Genomic DNA, 17024 nt, shown 5'->3' with positions numbered 1-17024 from the left:
ATTAAAGCTGTATATTGATCAACATCGCCTGAACTTTAACACCCACTCAAAATGTATGTTACATGTGAACAGAGATTTTCGTTTTTCACATTTGTGTCTTAGAATATAACCACTGTGAAACAGTTGGAGATTAATGGTTGATTGCTCAAATTCATTATTTTCTTGCGCCAATCAGAGCTCTCTAGTATCCCTGACAGAAACACTGGAGGAAATGTGTTTCAGCTCCATTTATTTCAAAGCTTAGAAGCTGTGTTTTTTTTTTTTTTTTTTTTTTTTTTTTTTTTAGATTAGAATACAACCACTTTGAAAAAAAAATCAGAGATTAAGATTAATTACTCTAATTTCACTGCATTTTTATTAGAATTGGAGCTTTCCCTCATTTATTCGGGGGCTTCCTTAATAAATGCAGATTGTGGCAGGTTTGTGTCTTTACAAAGTGTGTAAAGCATCATAAACAGCATCATAAACAGAATAATAGTTTCCTAATCTATCTTTATTCAAACTGAGATGACTGAGACACAAAGGTGGGACAGAGATGTCTATCACTGGAATCCCTGTCTCATAGTCTCACATTTACTAACTATCGGAGCCACTTTTGTGAGGAAAACTTTCCCCTGCAACTGTTTATTCCCTTGTTGCCTGCAGTCAAATTGAAGGGAGGAAAAGGAATGGGGGAAAAAAGGATAAAGACACTGTGCAAATTTCAAATAAAACTATAATAATTGGTTTGGAAAGATGAGTAACACCGTAAATTACAGAGGTGGTTTAGTGGGTTCCAGCTGCCTTTCAAGGCCTTTAGCTGAAGGGGGACCCTATGCTACTAGGAATCTTATAACATGATTAGACTGTTGTAGATTATTTTTTAAGGCTTCAGTTAGGAGTAAATCACACCATTCACTTTAAGCCACTTCTATTTTGAAGTTTTATGAAAGAAAGCAATTGGCTGCAGCAAAACCAATTATGTCTATTACCATTGACTAATGCGCTCTTCCAGTTCAATTAAGATTTTGCTGTGGAAGTCGTAGACCTGTGGGAGCACACCCAGTATCTCTCCCAGTCTCTGCTCATCCAGCACCAGTTCCCCTTCCTCATCCACCGTCTCCATCACCGATGACCGGAAGTCCTGTGCAAGAAAGGCCAAATAGTATTTGTCAAAGACCAAGATATGGGGTAGAACAGCAAAACAAATAATAAAGGAAATGTTTGGGATGGTGGAAGGGGGAAGCAGAGAAGGTGAGCAAGAGGAATGAAAGGCACAAAAGAAATGAGGAATGAAGATAAAAATGGAAGGAAGGTCAGATCCTCCTTAACATCCTTCCTGGCACCTTCCTTCATTTCATTTCAGTGCTTTGGGCTCCATTCAGGCATTCAGGAGAGATGATCCTGGTTTCACAAGAGCTGCACACCAAGTGTTAATAATGACCTTACTCCCTGACACAATTTTATTTCGTACCAAGCACTGACCTTTGATTGCTTTGTGACAAAAGAGACTAATATGAGTATTGGTACAAGAGAGTTTAACAATGGAGTAAAGGCTGTTTATCTGGGCGAATTGTTAGGAGATGTCAATGTGCTTTGAGAAACATCGTTTTTTTGTTATTCCTTATCAAATAATGGAACAATAGCTCATATGGGCTTCTCACCTAAGAGTGCTCTTTGTTTTGTTTTCCCATACAGTGTTTTTTTTGCACACGCCTTTGCCAGCTGAATTTCCCAATTTAATTATAATTATGACTGCATCCAAGAGTGACATCCCAAGAGACCAGTTTGAAGACTAATAAGAACACATAACGCCATCCCTTTGCAATTTGCAAGAGCATGATGAAAAAAAACATGCAATGGCACTTTTGAATGTGACAACATTGCAATAGCTGGTTTTATGAAAGAGAAATGTGAGCCAGAGTTACTTAGTATCATTTGAAGTGACAATTTCTTAAAGCAGATAATTTACACTCAAATATATTTCATGCAATCAATGCCAAATATCTCTACTGACCTATAGCACATTTTTCTATCTATTGTTTGTCACACATGAGCTAATTAATATATTAGAATTGCATGATAAAATGGCAGATTTATGATCATTATAGGAGTCCACTATATAACAATTTAATTAATTGTTAATTAATAATTGTGTGTGTGTAAAATAACTGTTTTAAGTGCTGCAGTATATATTTCTTAAATCTGTATTTAACTTTTGTGGGACTTTTTTGAAAGAGTCTGTTAGCAGGACCTTACTTCAGAGTCTCGGAGTCTTTCCTGAGTCTACCTTTAAATCCACTCTCCTATCATCTTCACTCTACTGAGTAAACTGTTCACAAGGATCTTTAGTTGTACATCTAATATCTGCAATATAAAAGGCCACAACAGTTTTGTGGAATTTCATTGGCAATTTGCCAGTTGAGGGAGCACAGACATTTGAAGTATCAGATGAGTAAGGCTGCAGGGATAGTGTGTGGTGTGGGCACACATATTACAGCTGACCACACCATAGTACAACATGACAACTTTGTTAGAACCAGGAAGTAGATCTTGCTGGAGCAACACTGATAAACTTGAACTAAGTATTACAAAGGGGGGAGGAGGAGGAGAAGGAGGAAGGGAAGATTGAGACAGAGACTGGGCAGCAGACATATAGAATATGATCCTATCAGTAGGTCAAATAGGCCTCTAAGCAGGAGACATTTTAAGTGTATGTGGCAGTAAAGGTTTTCCTACCTCCTCGATGTGTTTGAGGCGACTGACATGCCTGCAACAACAAGAAGAGATCATCATTAGATAGGGACTTGGAAGGGAACTCACAACCCTCTAAACAAGTGTTAATTTTTCTTCAGGACTATTTTAATTATTTAAATTGATGAGAAAACTGCATCAGAGGAATGTTTAAGTGTGCAGCAGGATGCTTGTGTAATTGCCTGTCAGGTTTTCTCTGTACAGCTTGATGGATTAACATAAAAGCAAGTTAGTAAACTGCAGTGTTGGGGTGCAAAAATACTAATACATTTTAGAAGATGATACAGCATGGTGTTTGTGAATGTATATGGGGAATTCGACATATGTTGGTACTTACAGTCTCTCTGAGTCTATGAGCTCTTTGGCAATGTAAAACGCTCGTGATTGACCATCAATCTGTGTGACAGGAAGGGACAATAGAGAGAGAGAGAGAGAGATACATAAACAATGTTTATGTTGAAAGGCTCACTGTGGGAACTTGTTCCACTCAAAGCTTAATAGGAAAATAACAGGGTAATAATAAAAAGTAGCTAAAAAGGCTGACAAAAAACAAATTTAGTTTTCTTTAGATTTGTGCTGATAAATTAGACTGATTATTTAAAAACAACTGTTACTCAGTCTAAAATGCTTTCTCAAATAGGAGATTTTCAAAATAAAAAATAGCTCAGTAGCACCACCTTAAAATTGTTTTAAATCGAGCCCCTTGTATGAATTTTGCCAAAATGCACACAAATTAGTGGGTTTATGGATATTGGCAACCTGCACACAAAAGTCTCATGGACCCATATTCTTGAGTGCACAGGAAGTCCCCCATTTTGAATTGAAAATGTGATTTTGCGCTGATTTTTGTGATTTGAAGACCTCATAACTCCTCCCAATAGCATGACAGGGTGCAAAAAAGCAAACAAAAACAGAACAAATGATGTAGTAAAACAGAAATCTATCAATGATTGGAATAATTTCATCTGGCAACACATAGGATACGTGGATACGTCCTGCCTCAAGTGGAGGAGTTTAGGTATCACGAGTGAGGGGAAAGATGGAGCGTGAGGTTGACAGATTGGTGCATCGAATATGGCAGTGATGGCAATGCAGGGAATTTAAACTTTTCGCCATCAAAACTGTGTTTGCTGTAGCTCCAGTGTACATTTTCTTACAGACCTGCACATTCCTGTGTATGATCAGACTCGCCCCCAAACAGATCCATTCATGCTGATACCTGATCATACTCAAAGCACCAATGTGTGGTGAAAGGACATTAGAAGGTTTGGCTGTCATGGTGTGAGAATGTGGGGGGATTTGGGGGGCGGTGGCCAAAGGTGCAAGAGCCCGATCAACGCTGCTTGCAGCTTTAATTTAAAAAGAAACCATCCATTGGGCCAACTGGTGTCCCTCCAGTGCCTTCCTTCTTAATATTTCTTCTTTAATTTATTGTACGTACTTTGAAGAGAAAGAAAACAAGGTTTTTGTGACCATGTGACAACAGGGAGGTGCAGTAACAAAAGGAGGGATATCATCTATCTCCATGTGCCTGCGTAATAGGGGTGTAACGATACACTAATCTCACGATACGGTACGATACACGATATTGAGGTCACGATAACGATACGATACGATATTATAGCAGTATTTTTTAACAACCTTGAATGAGAAACATATGACTGGAATAAATGGTCTTTTATTTGAAAGACACAAAATATAAAACAATGCTGTGCGTTTGCCTTATTGTTACAGTTTGTAATGCTTTATAACTGTTTAAGTTTTAAAGAGAAAGCCAGGCCAAACATTTTCCACAAACTGAACTGAAAGTAAATGTCAGGTTTGCATTATGCATCTTCAGTTTCATACACGTACAAATATTTTGCCACAAACTGAATAGTTTCTCTCATGTATGATTTGACTTTTTCCTTTTTTCGGATGCGCGTTACTAGTCAACACAATAGATTAATATTAATATTCCAATATCGCGATACACTTTGTCACCTCCACGACACGTATTGTGACGTTTTTGTATCACGAAATTTTGTGGCACGATATATTGTTACACCCCTACTGCGTAATGGCTGCTTTTTGTAAATCTGTGGATAATTCAAGGATCCTTTCATCTGTTCTTGCAAAATAATCTTGTGAACATGAGACACTAAATAGCAGCACATACAGTATATGAATCACCAGGTTCTACTATTTAGTGTTTGTTATATTGGCTTTTTCTTAAGCAGTGTATTGAAAATATGTTAAAAATCCAAATCAAGAGATTTTTAATGACACCTATAAAACCCAGACGTCTGTGAGTCATGGTTTTACTAGTCCAGGTGGCAGCCCAGGGGACTGCATTTATCACCTGTGTTTCTGTATCATAACACTCACCTGTCGGTCATAACTTTGCTCCACAATCCCATCTTCCTCCTCTGAAGTACGGCCGTGGTCCTCATCCACAGACTCCCCAGCAGTGATGGGGTTCATGGGGAAAGGCTCAGTATACGCACTGCCAAGTGAAAACAGCAAAATGACGACTGTAAATATGCCGAGTTTAATGTGACACCACTTATACTAACAAATACCTTAAGGAGCAATGCAGAAGTACAATTTAACAATGCAGAACAACACTGAATATTTTGAAATGTGATTGCAGGACAAGATGAAGATCGCAAATTCCCAGCTGTCATTCCCAGTAAAAGTCTACTGTATTCTCACAGGACATTCTGAAAACACTGAGCAACACTCCCAACTGTCTGTAAATATATGCTTTTCTTTTTCCCATGTGTGTCTAACTGTTCCAGTCTTCATATATGGAACCCTCCAGAGGTACATTGTAATCCCTTCCTGATTTGCACTCACTGCTAATCCTTTTAAACACTGTTATACCTGAGAGGCATGCACTGTTGGTCATTCCACATGTAATCCCTACAAATGGAAACTGCCATAGTAATGCCCTATGGCCCATTAAGACCTAATTAGTGTGTTTGACATCATTCACCTCACAAGTATTATAACTGGATAACAAAGCTGTAAATGCAGCAATGGGACATGTAAGAGTATTGATAGTTCTTACTCAGCAGTTTCATGACATATAAAAGCGTTCAGACAGAAGTTTCCACATTTAATAAGTATCTCAAAAACATGACTTTAAAAATTACACTATCCCACCCTGCACACAAGCAGAAACAAGGGAAGTTTGTGGGACAGCAGCTTTCTGCGTCTTTGTGAGCAATGTGAGAACTCAAAAACACAATGAGCTTTGATAACTTCCAGTGGACAGCGACAACATGCAGACAGCAGACACTCTAGAGTAAAGTTCATAGGCTTACTGGAAAGACACAATAAGGAAAAAGTGGTACAGTGCCTACTGCTACACTGTGCATTCCTGTAAAAAAAACATTTCAATTCCTTTCTTAAATATTTTCTATATTGGCAAGTGATGATGAAACAGTATCATGAAAATAAAATAGATAAAAAAAAACACCTGTGTCCTCATTAAATATAAACTGAAGCCATCACAAAAACGAATGATAAACTTAAAAGTAATATCTTTGGAGTATGTCAGTAATAGTAAATGTCTTCACTTACTTAGAGCTCATGAAACATAACTTTTTATTACAGAATGTACCTCTAGGGGACAAGTTGTGTTCTGTAATGACTGAAATTGTGGAAGAGGTTGTGATAATGCTGTGCAGGCTAATAGCTGTGATTTCTCTCTCCACCACACAGTAAATCCTACTGTCTCTTAAAGGTCCAGAAAGAGAAATACTCAGGACAGAGATACTTTAATAAAGGCTTCCAAAACCTATAACATCAGTGTCAGATACAGGAGAGCAATTACAGCACAACGGTTCTTATGTTCTTTCTTCTGTTCATGCAAGACGGCCTACTGTTTACGTTTTCATTATGAGCCTTATTTTCTAACTCATCTGCTCCTTTCTATTAACACTTCGACTCTCTGCTGCTCTCACCTTTTCTTTTATCCTCTTTTTTCTCGATGTGTGAAAGATCCCCACCCCCAATTCCCCACCCATGTCTTCACTTTTAATTGCATCCGTCACAACTTTTTCCAATCTGCATAAGCTGCTTCAATGAGCTACCTATTTGCGTTCCTTTTCTGGGTAAAACAGGAAAAGAGAGATAGAAAAGAGAGAATGAAGAACAGAGAGAGGAGGGGCAAGGACATATTTCTAAAAGGTACAAAAGACAATATAAAGAGTATTAATTATCCATGAGCAATTACTGAAACATGGTTAGTTGCTGTACTACAGAGATGACTATATATGTCTATACAGACAGATGGAAGCAAGCACTGGGATGGTCAGAGGGTAAGACTGCAGGTCAGCATGCAGCTCAGGAAGCACTGACCTGCAGTGAAGCTCTGGCCTGCAAAAGATGTACAGAAGAGAAAAAGAGGGGGCAGACCCACACAACACACTACAAGAACAATGGAGCACAATTATGCTTATGAGACACTTTTAATTATTAACTGAGGAGTGATCTGAAGAAAGGAAAATGAAGAAGAAGAAAGCAAAAGGGGTGAGGGGCACAGCTCAGTAGATTTTATTTTTTATTTATTCCTTATATGTTTGAGTAGGGACAATGCACTACTAGACATAGATACAACAAATGAATCTGATGTGCTGCATATAGAGACATACAGTAGCTACAGCCAATATCCAGCTGGGCTTTTAAATGATCGATAAAATCACAATATCACAACACTTTAAATACAGTTAGCCCTGGGGTCTCAGCCTCTAGTCCTCTAGGGCCGTGATTCCCAACCCCCGGTCCCCGGACCGGTACCGGTCCGTAGAGCCGTTACTACCGGGCCGTGGAATGGCTTGTGTTCCGATCATAATTAGGGCTGCAACGATTCGTCGACGTTGTCGACAAAAAAGCGATAATCAAAATTGTTGGCAATTTTCACCAGACGTTTTTTTTCCCAATGGAGTGAGGCATCTCACTTCACTTCACCTCATACAATCTCTGCCGACAGCCGCGCTGCAGGACGTCTCAGCGCAGCCTTTTTTTTTTTTTTTTTTTTTTTTGCGTCCCTGCGCAGCTGCGGGTAACAAAACTTCAAATGTTCAGGAGCATTTTAGCCTGGATACGGCGAATAAAAGAAGACTTGCAAGTAGGGTTGCCACCCGTCCGGTAAAATACGGAATTGTCCTTTATTTGAGAAAAAAATGTTGCTCGGACTTGGACTCGGGCTTCACCTCCAGGAGTTGGGAATTGGGAATTAAAAGTTCCGTATTGAACCAATACGGACATATATCATGCCAGGCCCGGTTCTACGATGGTGCATAAGCAAGCATTGCACCCTCAGTTTGTGTTTGCGTGCTCAGTTGAAAAGACGAAAAGAAAACTGACAATGCGCCCGCGTTAAGCCTGATTTATGGTTCCGCGTTAAATCGACGGCGATGGGTACGTGTGCGACGCGCACCGTACGTTCGCGTCCCCGCGTATCCTACCCCGTAAACTCTGCGTTGGTGCAACGCGGAACCATAAATCGGCCAGTGTCCGTCACTCATCTCCGTGCAGCAGTTTCCTGCACCAGCAAGACGCTGCTCTCTGATTATGGCTCACAGTTTATGAAAACCCCAAATAAAAAATAAATTAGAGAATATTTTATGAAATCAATAAACAATTCCATCATCAAAATTATAACAAAGGTTCAAAATATCATGGTTTGCATGTAATAAGACTAGGTAATATATTAGTTTCACCTTTTAAGTTGAATTATTGAAATAGATTAACTTTTACACCAAATTCTAGTTGAATTATTGAAATAAGTTAACTTTTACACCAAATTCTTCACCTAAAGCATTTTTTTGTCATATAATTTCATCCAAAACTTGTACAAATCGAAATGTGTTTCTTTGAGTGGCAGCCCTGTCATGGCTTGGCGGACAATAAGTTCTGGTACCGGTACTGAACAGCGCAATGCACAGGTGCTGTATGCAGGTTAGGTACAGTCTGCTGCTGAGATGAGCGGACCTCAGCAAACCTCCATGAGCCGTTTCTTTACTGGTTGTTCGAGTAAAAGAAATAGTGATGAACAAGTGGAAAATCCTACCAAAAAGAAAAGCAAAAGCTTTAATCGCAAGTACGACATTATGTATATAAAATACGGATTTGTTGCAATTGGCGATTTGGAGGCGCCAAACCCACTATGTATTTTATGTGGAGAAACGCTCGCCAACGAAGCAATGAAGCCATCCAAGCTTCAAAGACACTTAAATACAAAACATCCTTCTCTCAAAGACAAACCAGTGGATTTTTTCGAAAGGAAAAAACATGAGTTAGATTTGCAAAAGCAAGTTTTAAAGGCCACAACATTAGCTAACGTCGCTGCAACGAGGGCTTCATATCTCGTTGCTCACCGGATTGCAAAAGCTAAAAAGCCCTTTACAATTGGAGAGGAGCTAATACTGCCCGCCGCAAAAGACATCTGCCTCGAACTTTTGGGGGAAAAAGCAGCTGGCAAAATGTTGCAGAGGTCTGGCAATTGAAATAGGCTGTTATTTTCGTAAAATTAGTCGCCACCTGTTGGTGGATAAATATATGCACCTGAAACCATTGTAAAGTTAGTAAAACAATGATAGCCTGCATTTTAAAATGCATTGTTTTTTTCTAAAATGTTTATTAAAATTGACATAAATTGTCAACCGGTCCCTGAGCTTTTTGTTTATACTTCTGCTGGTCCTCGGCACAAAAAAGGTTGGGAACCCCTGCTCTAGGGCCCTAGTCCTGCATGTTTTAGATGTTTCCCTGTTTCAGCACACCGTGTACAAGGAGCCGTGTCAACAACAGAGCTGTCCAGACCTTGATAATATGATTAGAGCTGTCCCTTTAATCCCAACAACATGCTTTAACCTGTGCAGTAAGATGCTGATCTACGGTATCAAAAGCAGCACCGAGGTCCAGTAAAACTAGAATGGACACTAATCCATCATCTGAGGCCATAAGAAGTTCATTTGTGACTCGAACCAGTGCTGTTTCTGTGCTATGATGCAATCTGAACTCTGACTGAAAAACCTCAAACAGATCATTTCTATACAAATGATCACATAACTACCTTTTCAAGAATTTTAGATATAAATAGAAGGTTTGAGATTGGTCTATAATTTGCTAAGATGTCTGGGTCAAGAGAGGGGTTTTGATTAAAGGTTTAATTACTACAACTTTAAAAAATACGTGGCACGTATCCTAAGTTTAGGGATAAGTTGATCTGGTCCAATTTTGTCGCACAATTTAGAGTGAAAATTTTATTCAAGCACTTTCTTCAGTTTCTTAGTTGCCTCTGCCAGGACATTTACTGCAGCTCAGTGAGCTAGTTTTATTGTTGTTGATCATAGTGTTGTGAGGTGACACACAGTTGTTGCAAGGTATGAATGAGACAGGAGTCCAAAGTTACTTGGGCTGATTTAGCCAATAGTAGCGACAGGATACTACAAGAGCTAGACTATCATCTGTGCTCATGGTTAGGACACCTGTCTGTATGGAATACAAATCTGAGATTATGTTTTATAAACCAAAAGTATTGACATGTAAATGCTCGTTTTCCCAAAGCTCTGAAGTACATAAGTACGCCGAGAGCTTTCATACTTCTTGCTCTCGACAAAGAGCTCCCTCCTATTTCTGCCCTGCTGCTGCTCTCCGTCTTGTGCTGTCTTGTTAATGTATTTTGGAGCCTCTCTCTGCATATCTTCCGAATTCTAAAACAATGGATCTGTTTAGCTGGTCTCTCAACGAAACTGACCAAAATTTCTCAACGAGAAGCATGAGCAGAGGGGAGCCCTCTTGCCCCCAACAGGATGTTCGTCACTGGATACACGATGTACTCCAATGAAAAGTACTCGGAAATAAAACACTAATCCAGTGAAGTTTAGTTGAGATGTACCATCGAGCAGAAAAGTAATATTATGCTATGTGTGTTTTGTTTCATCCATTTTGAGCTGGTCGGTTAAGGTTTCAAGACCCATCTCGAAAGTCTCAAAAATAAAATAAATATCCCTGTATACCACTGGAGATTACGTAAAAGGAAAGATTATATTTAAAGTTTTTTTTTAAGATGAAGGAAAATGAGTTAACTTTTTACTTACCTTTCAGTGTCTGCTTTTGATGGCTGGCACTTGCTGTCAATCCCAGGAAAACTGTTCATATCCACATAACCATCATTCTCATTGCTGGGAACTGTTGTACGGTTTGGATTTTCAAAAAACTCTGTAACGGTGTGGGATCTGGTGGGTCTTCCTGCAATCTGGATGTTTTCATAGTCTGAGCTCATGGCTGGGATGTTTTCATAGTCTGAGGTATCTGCGCTGGGGAAGGAGATGGAGCGAGGTTTGGTCAAAGGCAGTGGCATGATAGAGCGACGAGATCGATCCTCAAAGGACTCCACTCTGGAAACGCTTCTGGCATAAGCTTTGGGGTCACCTTTCCTCCTGTGGTGGTCTTTATAGACTAAAAATGAGGATGGCAGGTCTGAAGGATGCTGTGGAGGGTTCACAATGCAAGACTGAAGCTGAGGAGAGCTGCCAGTGCTTCTATGATCAAGCTCTACAACTCTCAATGGACCATGGTGGCTGGACTCAGAGGAAGAGCGTGAGGAACGGACACTCCCATCACCGAAACCCTTTGATTCTGTCTTCTTCTTGAACTTGAGACCCAAAAAGCGCTTGAATGAGGACTTCTTCTTTTTGGGTAACTCACTGGGTTCATGCTGGATCAGGAGGGATGGTGAACTCTTGGTGACTGGTCTTTTGGTGATGTATGCTAGCTCAAAAGGTGGAGGTATGTCCACTAGAGAAGTTGGTGTGGAAACGCCACTGGAGGACTGATGGCTACGCTGAGAGAAGCTTCCAGAAGATGTTATTACACATGGAAGAGAAAGGGTATCATTCTTCCTCTTTATCCTGATCAGATCCTTTGGTGATTGGTCATTCTCTATTGAAGGTTTCAAGGATAAATCTGGACTTTCTGTTGGTCGAGAGTATAACATGAAGCTCTGGGACTTCATACCTGGAATCCCATAATTGACTCCTTGCTGTTGTAAGTGGTTAAGAGGTTCACTGTTCTTATCCAAGTCTACAGTGCAGTAGTCTTGAGTCTGGTATTCTGTCCCTGTTTCCTCTGGTACAGTTTCTGGCACATAGCCCGGAATTTTCCCAGAATAGGATCGTGATCGAGTGACAATAGTCTTCAGATCAAACGTTGCAAAATTCTCCCCTTCTGATTCAAACCCTGCCTCTTCATATATATGCTCTTCACTGTCTGAGTCTGTGTCTTCATAGTAAGGCACAATATGGCAGTCCAGTTCTTCAATGTCTTCTTCAAAGGCCTCAGTGGTGTGAGCAAATACCACCCTGTTGGTCAGCTCTGGGGTACGGCCCTGGTCTAGATCTGCAGGCACAGTGATGTTGCATAACCTGAGGCGAGGCTGGCAGCTTCTTCTCTGGCTGTCTAAGGACTGCTCTCGTTTAGCTGTCCTCTCTTTTGCACTTTTTACTCTTATATGTTTCTTTTCCTTCTCCTCCTCCTCTTCATCATCATCATCACCAATCTCAACATAATCTTCTGATGAGATACATCCTGATTGCTCAAGGTCCTCTCCTTTTGGGCAGAATGAATCGTCAATGTCTGCATACTCATCTGCTGAGTCATTGTAATTTGACTTTTCTTTTTGATCAGTAGACTGTTCAATGCCCTCCTCAACACGATGCAGTTCTGAGAGGGTTTGCTTGTCGTCCAATTTGTCCACATCGTCTGATGACACATAGTAAGGATCCTGGTTAGAGGCACCTCCTGTTTGAGCTTCATTTGCAGCTAACATTTTGTCATCATCGTCAACATAATCTGGACTCCATTCAGGATCAGCTGTGCTGTGCATATTTTCTGGAAGAGCTTCTATGACAGCATAAGGCTCAAATACATCCTCTGTGCTGGATGTGAAACGAAAACAACCAGAGGGGTCCTTTGTGGCTCGTTCTGGTTGCCACACCTCTGCATCCCCGGTTTCAACTGTGTCACATGATTCACATGTATCACTAGCATCATCTTTGGGTCCAATCATATCATAGGGATACTCCTCAGTTACAGTTGGAAGAATGCTGTATCCAAGTGTAAATCCACTAGCTACAAACTCACTCTCATTTGTGAGCAAGTGCTCACAGCCTGCTTCATTAAGTTTGTGATCACTCTTCTTATCACCACAGCTGAATGATTGTGTTTGATCAAGTGTTTGTTCTTTGACATGTTCGCGTGAGCTTTCAGGAGGGACACAGCATATTTTAGTCCTTTCTGTAGAAGTATGTTCCTTTATTTCCTCCTGCTCTGCTTCATCCTGTGGTTTAGTTGAAGGAAGTGAAGATAATGTATTCTCATTATCAGTGTGGTTGCCACCTTCAGGCTGGATGAGGTCATATTCAGTGATTTCATCCTCAATAGTGTCAATAAAATCATTAGCTGTGACTGTTTCATCAGAGCTCACGCTATCCCCATCACCATCATCATCCAAAAGGATTGTTTCTTTTTTAGTTCCCGCCACAGTTTCTGTTGTGTCCTCTTTGTTGTTCCCTCCTGGGCTGTTGTCACTAACCCCACCCTGTTCTTTTTGCTCCTCATTGTTATGATTATCCTTAGCCATATCACGGAGATCACCTGTCTCCAGATTTGGCTGAGTCAGTTCTCCATTACTGAAGTTCTGTTGAGGACAGGACTCTATATGCGGGTTAGGCTGATATGGTGGTCTGGGCTTTGGGGGGACAGGAGGTTTTGAGCAATGGACAGTGGTGCCAGGCCTTGGCATTAGCTTGGAGTGCACTTTGATAGTGAGACGATTGCAGACCTTTGGTCGAGGGACTGTAGAAGGAAGATCTGTAGAGAGAGTGAGAGTGAGAGTGAGAGAACATTAAAAGTAAAAGCTAGACAAATTGTATTTATAGTAATCCTATAGTATTTTTGTTTATTTGCAATGTCGAAACTACTTGAGGATAAAAATTCAATTCAATTGAATTTTATTTATATAGCGTCTATTACAATACAAGTTGTCTCTTGGCGCTTTCCAGAGACCCAGAACATGCTGCTGAGCAATTATTATATAATCAATGGCAAGTAAAAACTCCCCTAGTGGGAAAAAAAACCCAAAAGCCAAACAGTGGCAAAGAAAAAAACACCCCTTTAAGAGGGAAGAAACTTTGAGCAGGACCTGTGGAAGGCCAGCCAGGTAGAGCAGGAAAAGGGAGATAGGACAGAGAGAATGAGAAACAGAGAGAGCAGAGGCACAGACATATTGTCAATTGTACAAAAGACAAGATGTATCAGTATTGATTATCCCTTAGCTGGAGAAGTAAGAATTATATGTACATTTGACTGATACATAGTTGGTGGACTATAGAGAAGACTACATAAACAGGTTTAGACAGCAGACACTGAGGTGGTCACAGGGTGGGACTGCAGGGCAGCATGCAGCTCTGGAAGCTCTGGCTTGCAAACATGTACAGAGGAGAAAAAAAGGGGGCAGACCAGCACAATAAACTACAAGAAAAAATGTGGCTCATGCTTTTGCAACAAATGTTGACAGGAAGCTGGGCCTGGTACAGTAGTAAGTGACAGGCAGAAAGCGGCAGGGGACATTAACAGCAGGAAAAACAACAGTCACTTTGTACTTAGATGAGGGACAATAACATCTTAGACTGGGAAATGACACATGCAGAATGGGTGCTTATAACAGCAATGACAAATAATAGATTTTTTTCATTATGCTGAAAACAATCTCATACTGGTTCCACTAAATTACTCGCATTCATTAGAAAACAGCAACAGCAAGGGATGATTAGGAGGATTAAGCCATTAAATATCCTTATTCTGATTTCAGTTAAGTTTAAAAAAAAAAATGTGTAGCCAGTGCAAAACATTGCTTATGAAACACACCCATCCTTAACAAAGTGTGTACACCCCCAGTCTCTTCCTGTTATTTAGTACCTGCCCTGACGCACATCCTACTAAACCCTGTGTGCACTCTGGTTATCTCTTAATGTTTTCTTGCTCGCTCTTTCTACGAGTGATTTTTTTTCTCTTTCTCTTATTTCTCCAGATATCCATTTCATGCGAGGCAGTCGTCTCTTAATAACTGTTATTATTTTCCCCAATATCAGTGTCACAACACTGGCTTTCAAGAATTGCAATTGGTTGAGCAGCCAGCAGAGCCTGTATAAAGAATTCCACAGGATGTTCACAGGGGAAAGACATTAACAGAGAGAGCCACCATCACTCCTCTGTAAACCTCTAGTACACATTTTTGAAACGCAAATGGATTTCCTTCTCCTCATTCTTCCATGACTCTCTCACACACAAACATGTACACACAACACAGGTCGGTACACACTTTTTTTCTTCTGTCGACAAAAAGGCCCTTTGAGTACGGCAAAGAACAATAAAAGAGGGAGAACAAGCAAGAATTCCAGTTCGATAAAGCCCCCAACTCAAACAACAGGATGTGAATTATGCAACAAAAATTCAATTCCAACAAATATTTCAGGAACAAAGGAAGAGTCAGACACTGGGATCTTGACTTTACCAGACTTTTTCCACAGTTTTCTGACAACTTCTCTTAAATTTGAATTGACATCAAACTACAAAAAAAACATGGTTTTCATTAATGGAATAAAGATTGTTTTTGGGGGAATTCCAGTAGAATAACAGATTTGTTTAGGAATGTATTTTTTGACTTCTTCTATTTGGGATCAAAACCACAGGCTACAGGACACACACTTACTACACAGGTCATATTCTAAGAACAATCTCTGTGTTATAGTATATTGCTCATTTAAAGACTTATCCTTGTATCTTGTCAGGTTTACTTGACATTTTTCCTAGACATCCACAGAAAGCAGCTTTACTGGGTCTCATTCTAATTTAACCTATGGATTTGAACCACTCCAACGTGTGTATGCCATTAATCCTAAACTTATATTTGTGACAAAAAAAGCATCAAACTAACCAACCGGAGCAGTATGTAATTCAATACCGAACTACATTGAATATGTAACAAAGTAAATTAATTGATGAAATAAAGGCAAATTGCATGCAAACTTGACTTTCCGGAATTAAAACCATTCTCTTAGATCCACACAAGCTGTGCGGCGCACTAGTTTAGATTTTTGGAACTCTTCACAAGAGGCTCAGTAACAACCAACCTGCGCTCATTGTGGGACATCATCTTCCACGGCAAACGACGGTCGTCCTCATTTCACCCATAGATGCGCTGCCCTTGCAAATCCTCCGCAAAACCTAATATAAGCTCATAACATCAAGTTGCGGTGGAAGACTCATTGTTCTCTTGGAGAGTAATCTGCAATATGTCCCCTCCCGGTTCAGCTCTCTATGTCCACAGAAGATGCGAGTGAACACTGCTGCACTCCCCTGTGAAAAAGGGAGGGGTGTTCTCTCTTCCTGAGGCTGGACTGCACAATCCACATCAGGTTCACTCCCCCCCTCTCTCTTTTCCTCAGTGCACGGCAGACTACATTTTAAGCACCCTGAAAATCTACACTGATACAAATATTGTGATTGATCTACTTAAAAAAAAAAGTCAACTTTTTGCATGAGATTATTATGTAGATCAAGAAAGACTAGTCTTTGTATAAACTACTTAATTTTATGTATGTAAATAATACATTTTGCAAGTACAGTCAACTTAATTGTGTTAAGTTTACTTTATTTATCAAAATTAATTTGAATTTAAAAAGAAAAAAAAAGGAAAAAAGAAGAAAAAAGAGAAAAAAAGGAAAAAAAGGAAAAAAGAAAAAAAAGGAAAAAAATTAAGTTGACTTTACTTGCAAATGAATTTTGTACATACTAAAAATTAAGTAGTTTATACAAGACTAGTCCTTCTTGATCTACATAAAAAAATCTCATGCAAAAAAGTTGCATAAATTTTTTTCAAGTAGATCAAGCAAGATATTTTTTACTGTTGTGTTCAACATAAAACAAATAAAGCATGTTTCATCTAAACGTTGATCAATCTACCCAATAGATTAAAATTGTTAAAAGAAAGGTAAATACAACTAGATAATTGCTTGTTGTTTGTGTGTAAATGAAAAGATTGCCTGAGATTATATAAATACTGCTTGTTAAGGAAAAAATGCACAATGTCTTGTTTTTTGAAAAAATGCAGATTCAGTTCAAAACTAGATGTATTCATGTAAAGCAACAAACTTCATTTTTAATTGTTAATATCACAGATTTAAATATGTTATATTTACATGCGCTTAGATTTATTTTTTTCAGTGTATGCACTGAAG

At 39.6% G+C, this 17024-nt stretch overlaps 1 protein-coding gene across 2 annotated transcripts in view; it reads right to left on the bottom strand.

The window, feature by feature from the left end:
* The window catches only part of fgd5a (FYVE, RhoGEF and PH domain containing 5a), a 37159-nt gene extending 21041 nt beyond the window's left edge, over positions 1-16118 (bottom strand). For both annotated transcript variants that reach the window (XM_061727870.1, XM_061727871.1), the window contains exons 1-6: positions 15918-16118; positions 10824-13596; positions 5101-5218; positions 3071-3129; positions 2719-2749; positions 972-1123 (exon numbers count right to left, since the gene is read on the bottom strand). In XM_061727870.1, the coding sequence (XP_061583854.1) occupies positions 972-1123; positions 2719-2749; positions 3071-3129; positions 5101-5218; positions 10824-13596; positions 15918-15927 (3143 nt within the window). In that variant the 5' untranslated portion in view covers positions 15928-16118. The remainder of the gene's footprint in view (positions 1-971; positions 1124-2718; positions 2750-3070; positions 3130-5100; positions 5219-10823; positions 13597-15917) is intronic.
* Between the last annotated feature and the right edge of the window lie 906 nt (positions 16119-17024).

The sequence above is a fragment of the Cololabis saira genome, chromosome 8 (assembly GCF_033807715.1).
Source record: "Cololabis saira isolate AMF1-May2022 chromosome 8, fColSai1.1, whole genome shotgun sequence".
Taxonomy (NCBI): Eukaryota; Metazoa; Chordata; class Actinopteri; order Beloniformes; family Belonidae; genus Cololabis; species Cololabis saira.
The sequence above is the reverse complement of the archived record's forward strand: the minus strand, read 5'-3'. Positions and strand labels throughout refer to the sequence as shown.